Below are 15859 nucleotides of genomic sequence, written 5' to 3' on the forward strand. Positions count from 1 at the left end.
TTTGTATGGAATTGTGCAGTACCACCTGACTCTCCGTTCGACAGATATAAGCTTGAGCGCTGCTATATGCGTCGCAGAACTAGTCAAAAAGTACTAGTCTACTACTACTACTAAAAGTACTAAAAGAACTAGGTTGCAAGTACTAGTCTTGAGCTGGAAATAGAAGACCCTAGGTTGTACCTTACCACCTTGAGGATGCCGGCCGCAGAGAACGAGCACTAGCTAATGACCGTAAAATAAAACTTGCAAGACTAGTAGAGAAATCTACGATTACAGAGGATCACCTTCACGGACAGTAGGCAAAACATTGATTTAAACCTGGTGGTCCGCAATTTCCCGCTTGGTGTACCCTACATATTTTGGACGTTGTGCAGAACTACTACCTATCACAGGAGTCTTTGCTTTAATGAGCACAACCGCCAAACTTTAACCAGTCTTCAGAAATAGATTGACCAACACTTCCCCAGTAAAATACGAACTGAAAGTAAACTGTGTCTAACCATGCTTAATCGACATTTCGCTCTTTATAATTAGGTTCAGCTGAGGTTCACCTCAGCTAATCTGCGCAGCGGTGACCTAGAGATGTCCATAACAAAGCATGTCTACAATGCCTAACGACTGCTTAACCGCGGATTAATCAAGACATATCAAAGCTCTCGAGTGTATAATTAGGATTAGCTGAGTCAAGCCGCAGCGAGGTTTATAGTGGCATTTGGTCATGCAGATCTAATGCTTCATGAAATGGCATCTTTTTGCATCTTTGAAAATTTAAAGGGGGCGAAGTAGATCAACATTCAATCTGTATTGCTTTATATAGCGGCTAATAGGTGCATTCCATGTATTATTTCCAATTAGTCTCGTTTCGTTGCCACCTGTAATCAATGATTGTTATTGTGTACTATCGTAGCATTCTTCTCAGAAGGAGAAAATAAGTGAGACTATGTATTGTTATTGACAGGGTTTGGTTTATGGTTTACTTTACGCGGTCTACTGTCCCAAAGCGATTGAACTACGAAACGAGCTGCAGTGGAGGACATTACAAAGTTCTTCCACCCACGGTTCTTCACCGTTAGCTGGTATCCCCAAGCTCACAAATGCCTAGCTTTTGCCCTCCATCAAGAAGCAGCATTCGTGGGTGGGTTTATTTCCCGCATACTTGGATACAGCTATAGAGCTCCCTAACCACTGCAACACCGCTGCGGTTATTGAACTTAAGAAAGCGTATCTTCGTTTTTGTATATGTCTTGGTCTGCGCCGAAGACAACGGATTGTTGTCATTAGTACACAAACATTAATAGTTCTATAATTCCCAAAAACGTCTGCAAAAATCTATGCAAGTTTCCCTAAAATGTGCACAGAGAAAATGTTCACAGACCGTGTTAGCCTCTCAAATTGGGGTATAATTTATGGCGATTATGCGATTATGACGATTCTGCTCTAATAGATAACAAGGTATAGGTACATGGGCAGGCTTCGCATTCAAATCAAGTTTTGCTGCTTTTTTTCGCGAAATCATTTTATAGATAAGACAGCCTTTACATGTCATAGGTTCGTAATGAGGGCACAAAAAAATGCTCAGAATATTGCTATACAAGATGATGCTACATCAGTACCTCGACTTTTGACTGCTGATAGAGGGTTCGGGCAAGTCACGGGGTTGATTCAGCGTGGCAGGTCTGTACAGAAAAAAATGGTCGTAAGTTTTAAAACCCGTTACTCGTTGTTTGTTGTCTCCTCAAGTCGAGTAATGTTGGCGTTTACGAGGTAGCTAAATTTTTCACGAAGGCCGGCTGAGCCCGCCCCTACCAATAACCCTGGTGCTTTTAAACTGTACTCACCTTGTTATGGTTTAGTGAAGAACTTCGATAAGTAATAAGGCAACTTGTTGCCTGACTAATTTGAACACGCTGGTATTGATGGACAGTAAGGAGAGGCGACAATGTAGTTTCACAGCGCTAATCCTTCCTATTCTTAAAACGAAGCCAAATCAATGTTAAGGTTTTTATTACAAGTTTTTCGGGCTAGGAGTTACAAATAAATCGATTAGCTCCACATATGTCTTTATTTATTCAGCCATTAGGCTTGCTACACTTGCTCAATGCAAAAAGGTAGAGGCACCACAAAATTAAGGGTGTTTACTCTTTAGATTGCATGAGACAATATGCAGTTCTGCTATGCAGTAAGACCTCAATTCAAACTACTTCGAGCACCAATTAAAATGTTTTAAGCAACAATGCGGTCAACTTATCGAATTAGCCATGTGCCTATTTTGTTCGACGTAATATGTTTACCACCATATTTGTAGTTACTGTTTTCACCTCTGCCAGTTTTTGGCTTTAAACAAAACATTTTGAGAACTCATCATTGCATTCATTACCCTTCTGAAAAAATCGGTTTACGTCCGCGTTGGAGCTGGACCCTTAGCTGGAAAACTTATGAACCTCTGAATACGTCTTCGTTCATCTACTCATGACAACTCGGTATTTGCCGCAAAGGACATTATCATTTATTGTCGACTTTGAAGTACTGAAAAACTGGCTGGAGTGTACAAATTTCCTCAGATCAAATGTCGATTCATTCGCAACCGCAACAGGCAAAACGGAGGAGCCATTTTTGGAAAACGAAGTTGGCTTACATCGCAACTACTTGGAACAATGAAATATGTTAAAGATACTTTTGGCCTTCAAAATACAGGCTGCCTCATCGAGAAATTGTATGTTTAGATTGGGTTGGCCATTTTTTGACTGCAGTAATTTATTTTCTATCAGGCTACCACTTACAATAGCTTCAATTATCGTTTGTTTTTCTGAAATATTTAGTTGGTATAGCAGGCGAGCATACTATGCATTATATTCCTGATATGTATTTGGAGAAAATATTTGAAAAACATGTGCAAAAACTCCAGTACTTATGCACGTGTATTTATTCGTTCGTGAAACATGAGAGGGAGCGCAGCATTAAATGAAGTCGAACTTGAAAAAGCACTGAATAGCGCACCAGTGTCGTTATCCGCACCACAAAAACACTACCGAGGTTTCGGATGTGTCCAGCACTGTCTTGAATAAACTCTGATATCAGCACCATCGCACGTTAATTTGTAGGCAAAGAAACACAATCTGTCCACCTTTGTGCTATTTGCCGTAGTCCACAAAGAGCAGGAGGAATATTCTGCACAAAGAGAAACTTATGAGAAGGAGTATAACCGGCTGTCAACAAATATCGGCATATATGCCTAAAACATAATCGCGCGTTTTTTACAAAACGACAGCTAGTCATTATTCCGCATGCTAATAAACACACTCACAATTAGATGCGATAAAACCGCCCGTTACAACAGCAATAGTTTCTGGCCAGGCAATCGTAGCAGACACATGATCCGTTCGAAAGAAGTATATAGTCTCTCTGGTGCATCTTGTGTGTATTGTACCCAGAAATGTGGCGCAACAAACGCGAACACAGGCGCACACTACCAACTATAATATGGATCTGAACACACACTTCCTCTTCACCACTCTACTTCTACACTGAAGTACATCTTCACACAGCTCCTCTTTACCAAGGAGATAGTAGCACTTTCTCCCCGCAGAACTCAAACATCGTCCAAGCACGACAGTTACAAATTCTACACTCAAGTGCATTTCTACACACCTCTTCTTCGCCCAGCAGCTAATACCTCAACTGTCCCAGTGTAACACAACCATTATCGAAGCGGGCAGTCACAATGTCCACCACATAGACACACACTAGCAAACAACCACCACACATGTGCACTAAGACATGTCCATCCAAAACACTTGTGAAGTCCCTATGCAAAAAAAAAGGAACTCTAACCAGCCTAGCATGCCTACGAAGCAATGAAGTACATGAGAATGAGAAGTACATCTACTTGGTGGAAAGGAGGATCAATAGACAAACATGGCCAAAATACCCCCCCCCCCCCCCCCAAATGAGAGGTGTCTAAGAATAACAACTTTAGGGCCGATGATAAACTCAATTCCTTCCAATACTCAAGAATATTCCTCAATGAAAGTAAATTATTTCCTGCGTAAATACAGCGAGGCTTCGCTAGCACATATGTCTTCTTTCTTCTGTATCCAGAACGCCTCTAAAATGTTGAGGACCCATCTTCTCCCGACTCTTCCCTAAAATATTAATTCTGCTAAACAATGGCTTATACTTGCACTTATGACAGTGCAGGGGTACATTTGACCCCTTCTCATTTTGTATGGACTTCTCATGTTCCCTTATTCTATCAATGATAGATCTTCTAGTCTGCCCTATATATACTCTACCGCATGTCAGTGGAGTTTCGTAAGTCACTCCCATCACACATCCAACAAAACTTTTTACATGCTTCTTATCGCAATATGCTTTCTTTCTCCTCCCTATCATTGCACACAAACCACCCAGTGTTTTTGGCACAGAAAATACAGCGGACACCTCATACCTGCCTGCCACCTTTTTCAGGCAGTGCGCCACTCTATGAATATGAATATAATATTTGTGGGCGTTTATTTCTCAACTTATCTGCAAACCTTTTTCCTGTCATTTTCTAAAGCAGAGTCTCTGCCACCCCACAAATAATCGTGACCGGGAAACGGGCCACCTGAAGCCTTTGTAATTGGTTATTGAAGCTATACTCAGCCATATGTTCACATAATTTTAACAGGGCTGACTCCAAACAAAGACAAGCTATCGCTCTTCTAACAGTCTTTGAATGGGCTTAACCATATAGAAGTAGGTTTTTTTTAGTCCAGGGAAAGGACTTCCAACACATTTCCCATTCACAAATTTTTGTATTTAAATATAGAAACTGCAACTTGTTGTCCACTGGCACTGATCTAGTTGAATGATTGCACACGTTGTTTTGTTTTATTCTGCATTTTATAATTCCCAAATTTGCCACGACTTAGCTTGGTGACATGAGTAGACAAAATGCATTTCTCAGTGCAATCTTCCAACACTTATAGAAATAAGCGATATTAGTACAGCAAATGCCACTGTCCAGCAACCACGTCTTGGTTTGCAATATTTTGCCGATATGATTTGTATTTTGTTAAACCTAGGTTGTTTACGACTCGTGTGATTTCGGAGGCCGTGTGTTATTTTGTTTACAAGAAGATTCAATCTTTCTATTCTCACTGTGTCTTTTGCACAGAACGCAGAGTTTTAATTTTAAATCTTTAGCATTTTTGTGTATAATATTTGATATATTAGCGATTCGTTGCACTCTTCAAAGGTAAAAAAATAGGAGTGATCCGATAAATTCGCCCATAACATGTATGCAGGCGGGCACAGGCAACTCGCTGTTATTACCTTTTTCCGTAAGTGTGGTTGTCAGGTTAGATACATGAGCTGATATAATGCCACTATTATTCAATATTATCTTGCTTATTCGCTAGACTACAGTTGATGACTTTTTCCTTCTAATTAAAATTTCTGGAAATGTTATCTTCGCAGACTTTTGCAGCATATAAATATTCACTAGTCATGCGGACTTCACATAATATATTCATGATGAACTGGAATGGACACATCTGCTTAAACTTACGGTTGACTTATTTTCTTTATTTTTGCGCGTGCTAAGCTCATTTTTTTTTCACAATTGCATATTCTTCACGTTTCTCTAAGTTTGATGCTCATTTGCCTATTACCTGTTCATTGTGACAGATGATGCTACCAGTAATGAAAGCCATTTGCGCATGCTACGCTGCAATCGTCGAAGTCTTGTTCCTTTGGAAATCTTTCTAGCTGATGAAAAGGCCGTCTTCTAATAGATGTTTCATTAGCGCGAATTTTGTTCGCAAGATAGATTGATGGCAATATACCAGTATTCTGACATTTCTACACGTAAAAACAACAAACGCCTAGCTGTTTTATGTATGTGGCAGTCATACAAATTTGTGCTATTTTCTTCCAACGTCGCAAGCACTCTGTTTTTATGGGGCGCTGGCATGGTAAATCGTTTTCAAGGCATAAAAGCTTACCCGACACACATGTACGCCCATTACAAACATTTCCTTTAAAATATGATCGGTCAGGCCAGGAGGGCCGTATTCACCAATAGTTTCCCGTACCTGGGTGAACCACCAGCGTGATTACTTTATATTGTTATAACAATATAAATAAAATTTATTCTTTCTCTCTCCCATAAGAGAATTTCGTGTTGCTTCTGTCTAGCTCAAACCTATTATTTATGTAAACGTTATATAACATTGTTCAACCTGTTTGTGGAAATAATAGTCGGAAATAATTTCATTTCTCAGCCAATTTCACTATAGTTTTCAATTTCTAAAATTTAAGTTGAGGCTCATAAAAGCGTGTGGACTGGACTAAGCTCTGTACACAGCGGTCAATGTTCTTGCAGTTTTCATTTACAGAAATTACTTCTAATGCAAGCTATCATGGCTTATTTTCTTCTAGACAATCCGGGGCTGTGCTTTTCAGTGAACTAATTAGCACAAATTGGGTGCTAAAGTTGTCTTTGTATTGGCTTTCAGATGAAGTTCTGAACTACAGAATTGATTACACACGCTTTCTCTCACAAAACAATCATTTTGATGTACTTATTTTAGCATGCTAATATTAGCTGTTCAAGTTGAAGGGTCGGAAGAATGTTTCTTTACCATGAAGTTATGTGAACAGCGATAGCATAAGTAGATATGTTTCTACCTAGTTAGCCACAGTTCCGTTCAGTCAGTGCATTCGTTCAGTCATGTCCGAGTCTTCGTGACCCTATGGACCATATCACGCCACGCGTTCCGGTCTCGCACTATCTTCCTAACATCACATAACTTCATCTGCAGTGCCTCGAGTTAACCACTGTAGACGCGCAAAATTGATAAGTGAATAAATGCGGACAAAACTACCTCGGGTAAACATAAGGAAATATGCGTGCTATCGTGAAGTGTCAGTAATAAACACGTAATCGATTGCGTATCAAGTTTAAAGAATTATGTCTTTTACGAAAGAAACATTGCCGGTTCGATAGAAAATGACGCCAAACCAAACTTCTCACAAAGCGCATGGCTAGGTTTCTGTGGCCATAAGAAGCAAAACCTTTTATGAATCGCTTAAATATTTATATGATAAGTTGTCGGAACCTAATTGTTTCTATAATTGCACTGTAAATTTCGTTGTAGTACGCGAGATTCTGCCATTCGACGCAATTAGCGGCTAGGAAAAATCATTTCAAGGAGTATACGGCCGTGAATTAGGAACCATGGTAACACAGGGACCAGTTAATCATATATGGAGGTTTTTAAGCTACTAGCAACACAAATTTACAGATTAAACAATGCGACACGAAATTGTACAGTGTTGTGCTTCATCTTATTCAGAAATGTGGCGCAACAAACACAAACACAAGAGAAGATATACAACACACGCGCGTTGTGTTGTGTATCTTCTCTTGTGTTTGTGTTTGTTGCGCCACATTTCTGAATAAGATGCAGCACCAACTAGCCCCTCAAGCCGTTATTTTGTGCTTCATCCGTCGCTTCGTGTAGCTAGTAGCACTAAAGTCTCCAAATATTAGGAACCATCATGTCCTCAGAACTGCGGAATGTATTTTTTCAATATTAAAATTCAAAAATCACTCTGAAAGCCTGACGCGGCGTAACGTTCTCCAGTGACAGGTTTTGAGCAAACGCTTTGCAGCAAGAATCTACCGTAAATAGTTTTGTCATAAAGCTGACTAGCGCTTCATTATAGCAGGCTTTGTTGAAAGTGATCGGGAATATTAGTTCTCACCTCCATTTGCCTCCAGGAATGCCAGCACGAAACATGTTTCTCTAGCTAAAATAACTGTGTAGACTTTGCTTAACAACATCCGTCCGGTGGTTGTGTCTGCAAAATGAATAAGTATATACAGTGATTTTGTATAAAGAAATGAAGCAACAAAAAACTAAACACTACTATACACGATGTAAATACAATATTGAATAATACACATGAAATTCAGAAAGGCAGCAGCATAGCGTAGATTTTATTCTTTTTTGCACATTTTTGATAAACTAATATGGCAATATTTATGTAGACTTGAAACAGACATTTACCTTCACATCTGGTGTGTTGGTTGGTTTCTGGGGTTTAACGTCCCAAAGCAACTCGGGCTATGAGAGACGCCGTAGTGGAGGACTCCGGAAATTTCGACCACCTGGGGTTCTTTAACGTGCACTGACATCGCACAGCACACGGGCGCCTTGCTTTTCGCCTCCATCGAAAAGCGGCCGCCGAGGCCGGGATTCGATCCCCCATCCATTTTTTGGAGTAAGCAAAGAGAAAATTTGAGGAACATCTAAGTTGATATTATATTTGAGATTGAATATGTATCCTATCGATCATAACATGCTCCTAATATATTAAATATTTCGTACGCCTGTCGAAGTGCAAGCTTAAAACCTTGCATACCGACAGCAAGGGAGGTTTAGTTCCTATCCACTTTCATGCGCACTATGTATCCTTTGCTGCGGCATTTAGCAAAAAAAGAAGATAAATTGATCAATCTGGAATACTTACGACCTTTTTCGAAAATAGACACTTGGTACGTATAAGCCCAAAGCAATAATGAGCAGTACAAACGTTGCTTTACTTATTTCTCTTCGCAGTTCATCGCAACACAGATCAAAAACCTTGTAAGGTGTTTATTGGAGCACCAAGACCGTAGGCAACATCCGCAAACCAAAGCGACGGGGGTAGCGTCCGAACCAACAGTGCCGTGCCCACAAAGCTCCGGCTCCACTTCGTCTACCTCTTCGGGTTGGCGCGCGAGCTGATGGCGATCGGGATTACTACAATACCCCCCTGCGGAAAAGGATCCATCCTGGCGACTCATGGTGAGGAAAGGGTAGAGGGATCATAATACGGCTTGAGGCGGTCGACATGTACAGTTTCCCGGCCGCGGCGGCGATGATCTGGACATGGGTTCAAGGGCTCTACTAAGTAATTGGCGGGAGAAGATTGTTCGAGAATACGGTAAGGTCTATTATAGCGCGATAGGAGTTTGCATGAGAGGCCGGGTGCAGAGGAAGGCACCCAGAGCCAAACGAGGGCACCTGAGAGATATGAAGGCGCTTGATTTGTAGGGTCCCGGTTATGCTTTTGTTGAGCCTGGTTCTCCGTTGTGACGGAGCGCGCCAGTTGTCGGCATTCTTCGGCAAATGTGTGCGCTTCAGATAGTAGAGTGGCTTCTGAAGCGTCGGTGTGGTAGGGCAGGATAGTATCCATGGTGGACGTTTGTTCACGACCATATAAAAGAAAGACGGGGAGAACCCAGTCGTAGTCTGCGTAGCCGTATTGTAGGCATACGTTACGAAAGGCAGCACTTGGTCCCAATTAGAGTGAGCGCTATCAACGTACATGGCTAGCATGTCACTAAGAGTGTGATTAAATCGCTCAGTCATGCCGTTCGTTTGGGGGTGATTCGCGGTGGTGCTCCGGTGAATGATCTGGCACTGTGTGAGGAGGGCTTCGACAGTGTCGGAAAGAAACGCACGTCCGCGGTCACTGATCAATTCTTTCGGTGCGCCGTGACGAAGAACGAGGCGAGTCAGAATGAACGAAGCAACATTCCGTGCGGTGGCAGACTGCAAGGTCGATGTTTCCATGTAACGGGTAAGGTGGTCCACGGCTACTATGACCCAGCGGTTGTTAGCCGAAGTGGACGGAAGCGGGCCATATAGATCGATACCGACACGGTCAAAAGGGCGGCTGGGGCAAGGCAATGGCTGCAACGGAGCCATTGGCTCCGGCAATGGCTGCAACGGGCTCCAACGGAGCAGCGGGCTGAAGGGGTGGATTCTTGCGATATTGGCAGGCGTTACAGGATCGGATGTATTGACGAATGAAGCGGTACATGCCGCGCCAGTATTATCTCATACGCAGTCGAGAATAGGTTTTCATGACACCTGCATGGCCGCATTGGGGATCGGCGTGGAAAGAGGCGCAGATTTCAGCACGGAGATGTCGCGGAATCACGAGAAGCCACTTTTGCCCTGTAGGATGGTAACTGCGGCGGTATAACAGTCCATAACGAGTGGCGAGGTGGTGGGCCTGACGACGAAGTGCACATGACGAAGACAGCTCTGCGGGCGTAGACAGGAATGTTAAGAGGGAGGATATCCATGGATCCTTCTGCTGCTCAGATTTCATGTTGGTAATGTTGAGCGGCGACATATCGTAGGCACAAACGAAGCCAGCCGTCGAGTCGTTAGGAAGCGGTGAACGGGAAAGGGCATCAGCGTCGTTGTGCTTGCGTCCAGATTGATAGATGACGTGGATCTCGTACTCCTGAAGCCGTAACGCCCAGCGGGCGAGGCGGCCGGAGGGGTCTTTGAGGGAGGAGAACCAAGAGAGCGCGTGGTGGTCGGTAAAAACGTAAAATAGGCGACCGTAAATATAAGGATGAAACTTGGTAATGGCCCATATGATGGGCACAGAATAGTTCGACTGCGCTTTCGTGAGGGTACGACTAGCGTACGCGACGACATACTCGGAATATCTAGGTTTCCGTTGAGCAAGAACAGCGCCCAGACCTACGCCGCTTGCATCAGTGTGTATTTCGGTCGAGCAGGCAGGATCAAAATGGCGAAGTGTAGGGGGAGAGACCAGTAGACGGCGTAGCGTACTGAACGCAGCATCACAGGCTGGTGACCAAGAGGAGAGGTTCGGGCCTCCGGCGAGAAGCTGCGTTAAAGGGGCGATGATACTGGCGAAGTTGCGTATAAAACGGCGAAAATACGGACATAGACTGACAAAACTGCGAAGTTCTTTCAAGGTTTTGGGCTTCGGGAAGTCTGCAACAGCACGAAATTTGGTAGGATCCGGTAGAACGCCATCCTTGGATATGACATGACCAAGTATTGTGAGCTTGGTAGCGGCAAAGTGACATTTCTTCAAGTTGAGCTGTAGGCCGGCTTCAGTAAGGCACGTAAGGACACGCTGAAGGCGCAGAAGGTGGGAAGGGAAATCTTTCCAGAAAACGGCAATGTCATCTAGATAACAAAGACACGTTTCCCATTTGAGCCCACTCAGAATGTTATCCATCATTCTCTCGAAGGTGGCGGGGGCGTTGCACAGTCCGAACGGCATCACATTGAATTAATACAAGCCATCGGGAGGGATGAAGGCTGTTTTCGGGCGGTCAGCGGAAGCCATTGGTACGTGCCAATAGCCAGACCTTAAATCTAGCGACGAAAAGAACTCCGCGCCTTGCAAACAATCTAGCGCGTCGTCAACTCGTGGTAGAGGGTAAACATTTTTGCGAGTTATCTTATTCAGACGCCGGTAGTCCGCACAGAAGCGGATTGTGCCATCTTTCTTCGTCACCAACACTACGGGGGAGGCCCAACGGCTATGAGATGGTCGTATGATGCCCCATTGAAGCATATTGGCGACATTGTCACGAATGACGCGGCGTTCACTGGGCTACACGCGATATGGTTGCTGCCGTAGGGGAGCATGAGGACCAGTGTCGATTGCATGAGAAACGGTTAAGGCGCGGCACATGGAAGGCTGGGACACGTCAAAAGATGCACTGAAGCGCTGAAGGAGGGCGACTATTTGGTCCCGTTGGGCGGACGGAAGGTCGGTCGTGATAGCTCGATGAAGGGCGTCGACAGAAAGATCATCACTCGTAGCAGCACAAGACGTCAGGGCAGTGACGTGAGGAAAAACTCCAGGTTCGGAGATAATGTATGTGCGATCAGGGTCCAGTTCTGCAATGTAGCCGAGGCACTCCCCGCGAAGAACAACCGTCGGACAGGAAAAAGGGTTTGAAGCATAGATGACACAGCTGCCATCAGAAATCGTTATAACGGCGAAAGGAAGAAGGAGGTGGTTATGGTGGGCGGAGGCGTGTTTCGCCGTAAGGAGAACAGGACTAGGGAGGGCAGATGTCGAAATAAGGGGAACGAGAACAGAAGAAAAGGGAGGAATGTCGGTGTCTGCAGCTAGAAGGTCTTTAGCAGGGCGCACAGGCGGGTCACACAGGCAAACATTACACACAGGGGAAAGCTGAACTTCAGCACGGGCACAATCAATCACAGCACTTTGAGTCGACAGAAAGTCGTAGCCGAGGATGATGTCGTGGGAGCAGGCGTAAAGCACCACCATCTCGAAGAGATACGTAATGTGTTTGATGCAAACTCGTACCATGCACGCTGCCACAGGGGTGATGCGCTCTGAACTGGCCGTACGAAGCGAAACGGCAAAAAGCGGCGTCGTGACCTTGCGAATTTTCCAGCGAAGGGCATCTCTAATTACGGAAACGGCAGCACCTGTATCCACCAGCGCCAGAACGGGAAAACCTTCTACGAACACTTCAATGACGTTGGCGGGAGAAGGCGGAGGACAACGAGTTCGTCAAACGCGCAGTTCTTGCCTCCGGAACTGCGGCATTTAGTTTTCCCCTTGCGCAGGGCTCGGTCGCTGGTGCATCGGCGAAATGGAACGTCGGCGAGGCGAAGGCGAACGGCGTGTCGAGTACTGAGCCCGAGGTGGAGACGATCCAGAAGAGACGTTGCTCAAGGGCGGCTCGGGATCGTAGTGGTACTGACGGACTGCGTTCACAGGATGAAACGGGGGCTAACGGCAAAGGCGAGCGACGTGACCCGGCATCCTACAAGCATAGCAAATTGGGCGATTGTCGGCGGTTCGCCATGGGTTCGTAATCGGGCGTCGCAGTCGAGGAATCGGAAACTGAGGGGACATGAAACGAGGTGGAGCATAAAATGTAGGGCCGTTCTGGTAAGATGATGTAGGAAGCGGACCACGCGGTCCAGCGGGTACTTAAGCGTAAGTGAGTGGGGCTTGCACAGGAGCGCTGGGAACACTAGAAGGCAGAGCTTCGGCGACTTTCTCCTCGATAACTTGGTGGACAGCCGGCGAGATGGATGGCGCGTTGGCCGGCACTAATTGCGAAGTGCACACGGCCGGCTGAACTGGATGGAGGAGGGACAGCTGGCGTGCAACTACTTAGCGGATGAAGTCTTGGATATTCTGCATAAATTGAGACTGTTCCACAGACGACGTAGCCAGTGCCAAGCCAGCAATCCCGGCAGATGCGGCAGCCCGCCGCGTAGAAGCGCGTTGCTTTCGTAGCTCGTCAAACCTCTGGCACAAGGTTATAATGTCGCGTACGGAAGTAGGGTCCCTGGCCGACATCATATAGTACGCATCATTAGTGAGACCATTTAGAACATGTGTGACTCTTTCGGGCTCGGGCATGGACGGATTCACCCATTGCAGAGGTCAACCACGTACTCAATGTAGCTGGTAAACCTTTCCTCGGGAAGTTGAAGCCGTGCATGGAGGCGTTGTTCAGAGCGGAGTTTGCGTACCGCAGGACAGCCGAAGACATCCGCGAAGTTCTTTTTGAAGACAGACCACGTCGAAAGATCGGCTTCGTGATTTCGAAAACAAAGATTTGCCACGTCCGTGAGGTAGACGAGGTCGTTGCTCAGTTTTATGGAATCGTCCCAGCGGTTGTAAGTGCTGACGAGCTCGAAAGAGGCCAGCCAGTTGTCAACGTCATGGTCGTCGGTACCACTGAATAAAGGTGGGTTACGGGGGCGTTGTGCCCCGGGACAGAACAAGGTGGCAGGAATGGCAGGGATGGGCGCCGGTGGTTGGCTGGGAGCGTCCTGCATGTTTGTGATCAAAGGCGGTAGTGTGCGGTTCCCATAGTTCCAGGGTGAAATTTGAGAGGAGGACTGGGGCGACTCGAGACACCTCCACCAAGTGTAAGGTGTTTATTGGAGCCCCAAGACCATAGGTAACGTCCGCAAACTAAAGCGACGGGGGTAGTGTTCGAACCAACAGTGCGGTGCCCAGAAGGCTCCGGCTCCACTTCGTCTACCTCTTCGGGTTGGCGCGCGAGCTGATGGCGATCAGGATTACTACAACCTCAATAGTTAGCTGAACAACTCTCGCTTGGCGAAAAACGTTATTCTAAATGATTCGGACACAGATGTAATTTTTAAAGCTAAAGGTGATATTGGAGGTCGATGCGCTGAGATCCGTATTTCTTATTGATTGTCTGTGCAAGCACTAGGAATGAATCATTAAAGCGTGCCTCAATTCTGACCTCCCACCAACACCTCGTATTTTGAGGAGTACCTTCTTTCTTTGGCAACAGAAAGGCATCTGTTGCTAACAGCCACGATCGAATGCCACTGAAGTGGGATTGAGGAAGTTTTTACCTTCAAATACATACAAGGTAAGTACCTCTTTAACCACCTTCTGACTGGCATTAATTCATTCTAGTCGAGTATCAGCCCTTTTTATGTGTCTCCACTCATGACAAGTACACTGCCCACCCGCTACCCATGGGTCCTGGGTGTGATGTAATGAATATATGAATAAATGAATGATAAATAAATAAATAAATAAATAAATAAATAAATAAATAAATAAATAAATAAATAAATAAATAAATAAATAAATAAACATTTATATCAGGCCCCCACTTTTATCATGCTCCTTTAATTGTCTCGATTAGTGATGTAGCAGCAACGAAGGCTTCTACAATTGCGCTGCAAGACCACACTCAGACGGTGCTTGGCTCTAGCAGCGCTCTCTCGGGAAGCGCGCAGTTAGCTTTCATGTCAGCGCGTCTGGTGATGACACAACGAAAATTCTCCTTCGTATGAGAATAAATTACATCTCCTGCCTGCCCCACATTTCGCCGCTGTTTTTTGTTGTGCTACGACTGTCCAGACGATATACGTTTATCATTAGATGTGCACCTGCTCGCCTTACCAATGGAAGTATGTAACGAGAACAAATATATCACCCCAGCATGGGGTGGAGCTGCCTAATCAGCCATGACTTTTGAGATGGTAATCGAATCCCTAGTAGGACACTCTACTACTACACTATACAGGCATGTTCTTACTAGTTTATAGTGTGACTTCATCTGTATTCTGGCAGGCGCTGAAATAAAGTGGCAGGTTGCAATTACGATTTATTGACGATAAGCCACCTTAAACCAAACTCAGAGTAAATACTGAAAATATAGCATATGTTATTCGCATTTTGTCAGCGCAGCCTTCCTCACACCGGACAGACCATTTCTTCTTTAGAACTTGTGAGGACAGACTCTACGGTTCGAAACACAAACCTGCTTGACCTCCAAGGTATGAACCTCGAAGCGGACAGGCCATGTCTTTTCCAGCTATGCCAGCGCACACAGGCATTGACCGCATAACATATGTACTGCAGATTCTCAGTATATGTCATCTAAGCCAATTTTCTCAGTTATTGCTACTAATTGGACCAATATCGGTACTGTCTTAGCAATTTCAGATATGCCGATATTGTTTTTGGCCCCTGAATTCTTGCATATACCTCGAAGGCATCGAAGGGTTTTCAGGTTTCTAAGTGTGTCATATATACGAGGTTAACTCAAAGAATAATTTTTCATCTGTTGCTCGCTACAAACGTAGGGGCTAATTACTTGCAACAATTCCTGCAACTAGCTCGATCATGTTTTTGACCTTCACACGTGTCACTCAAGACGTCCGCGCCAAGATAATGACAAGAACGACTGTAGCATTTGGTCTGCAGCCAAAGGGACATACTCCATCTTATTAGAGACTCTTTAGCTGACCACGAAAATGTCCACTTATAACTGCATATCGAGCGACGTAGTGCTAAAACTATTTGTGAAGAATGCACTATCTTTTTTTTAATCGCCAAGTAGTGGGAGAACTGAAAAGATTCTATCAAGTGATATCTTCCGTTTGCTTCGCTGTTTCTTCTCATAAAATGAACTGAGCTATCTGTAATTCATTCAAAGCTTCTTTGAGTATTTTCGTAAGCAAAAACCAAGTAGAAAATGTATCACTGGCGCCATTCT

At 44.7% G+C, this 15859-nt stretch overlaps 1 protein-coding gene across 7 annotated transcripts in view; it reads right to left on the bottom strand.

The window, feature by feature from the left end:
• Window positions 1–2900: 2900 nt before the first annotated feature.
• The window catches only part of LOC146188341 (uncharacterized), a 142735-nt gene continuing 129776 nt past the window's right edge, over window positions 2901–15859 (bottom strand). For 6 of the 7 annotated variants that reach the window (XM_084603731.1, XM_084603734.1, XM_084603732.1 and 3 more), the window contains 2 exons: window positions 7753–7848; window positions 2901–3168 (listed from right to left, as the gene is read on the bottom strand). In XM_084603731.1, coding sequence (XP_084459857.1) covers window positions 3026–3168; window positions 7753–7848 — 239 coding nt within the window. In that variant the 3' untranslated portion in view covers window positions 2901–3025. Of the gene's footprint in view, window positions 3169–6002; window positions 6078–7752; window positions 7849–15859 lie in introns of those variants that run through there. The other variant, XM_084603736.1, reaches the window with a different exon arrangement.

This window comes from Amblyomma maculatum, chromosome 5, assembly GCF_055883805.1.
Source record: "Amblyomma maculatum isolate TAMU_Amacu chromosome 5, ASM5588380v1, whole genome shotgun sequence".
Classification (NCBI taxonomy): domain Eukaryota; kingdom Metazoa; phylum Arthropoda; class Arachnida; order Ixodida; family Ixodidae; genus Amblyomma; species Amblyomma maculatum.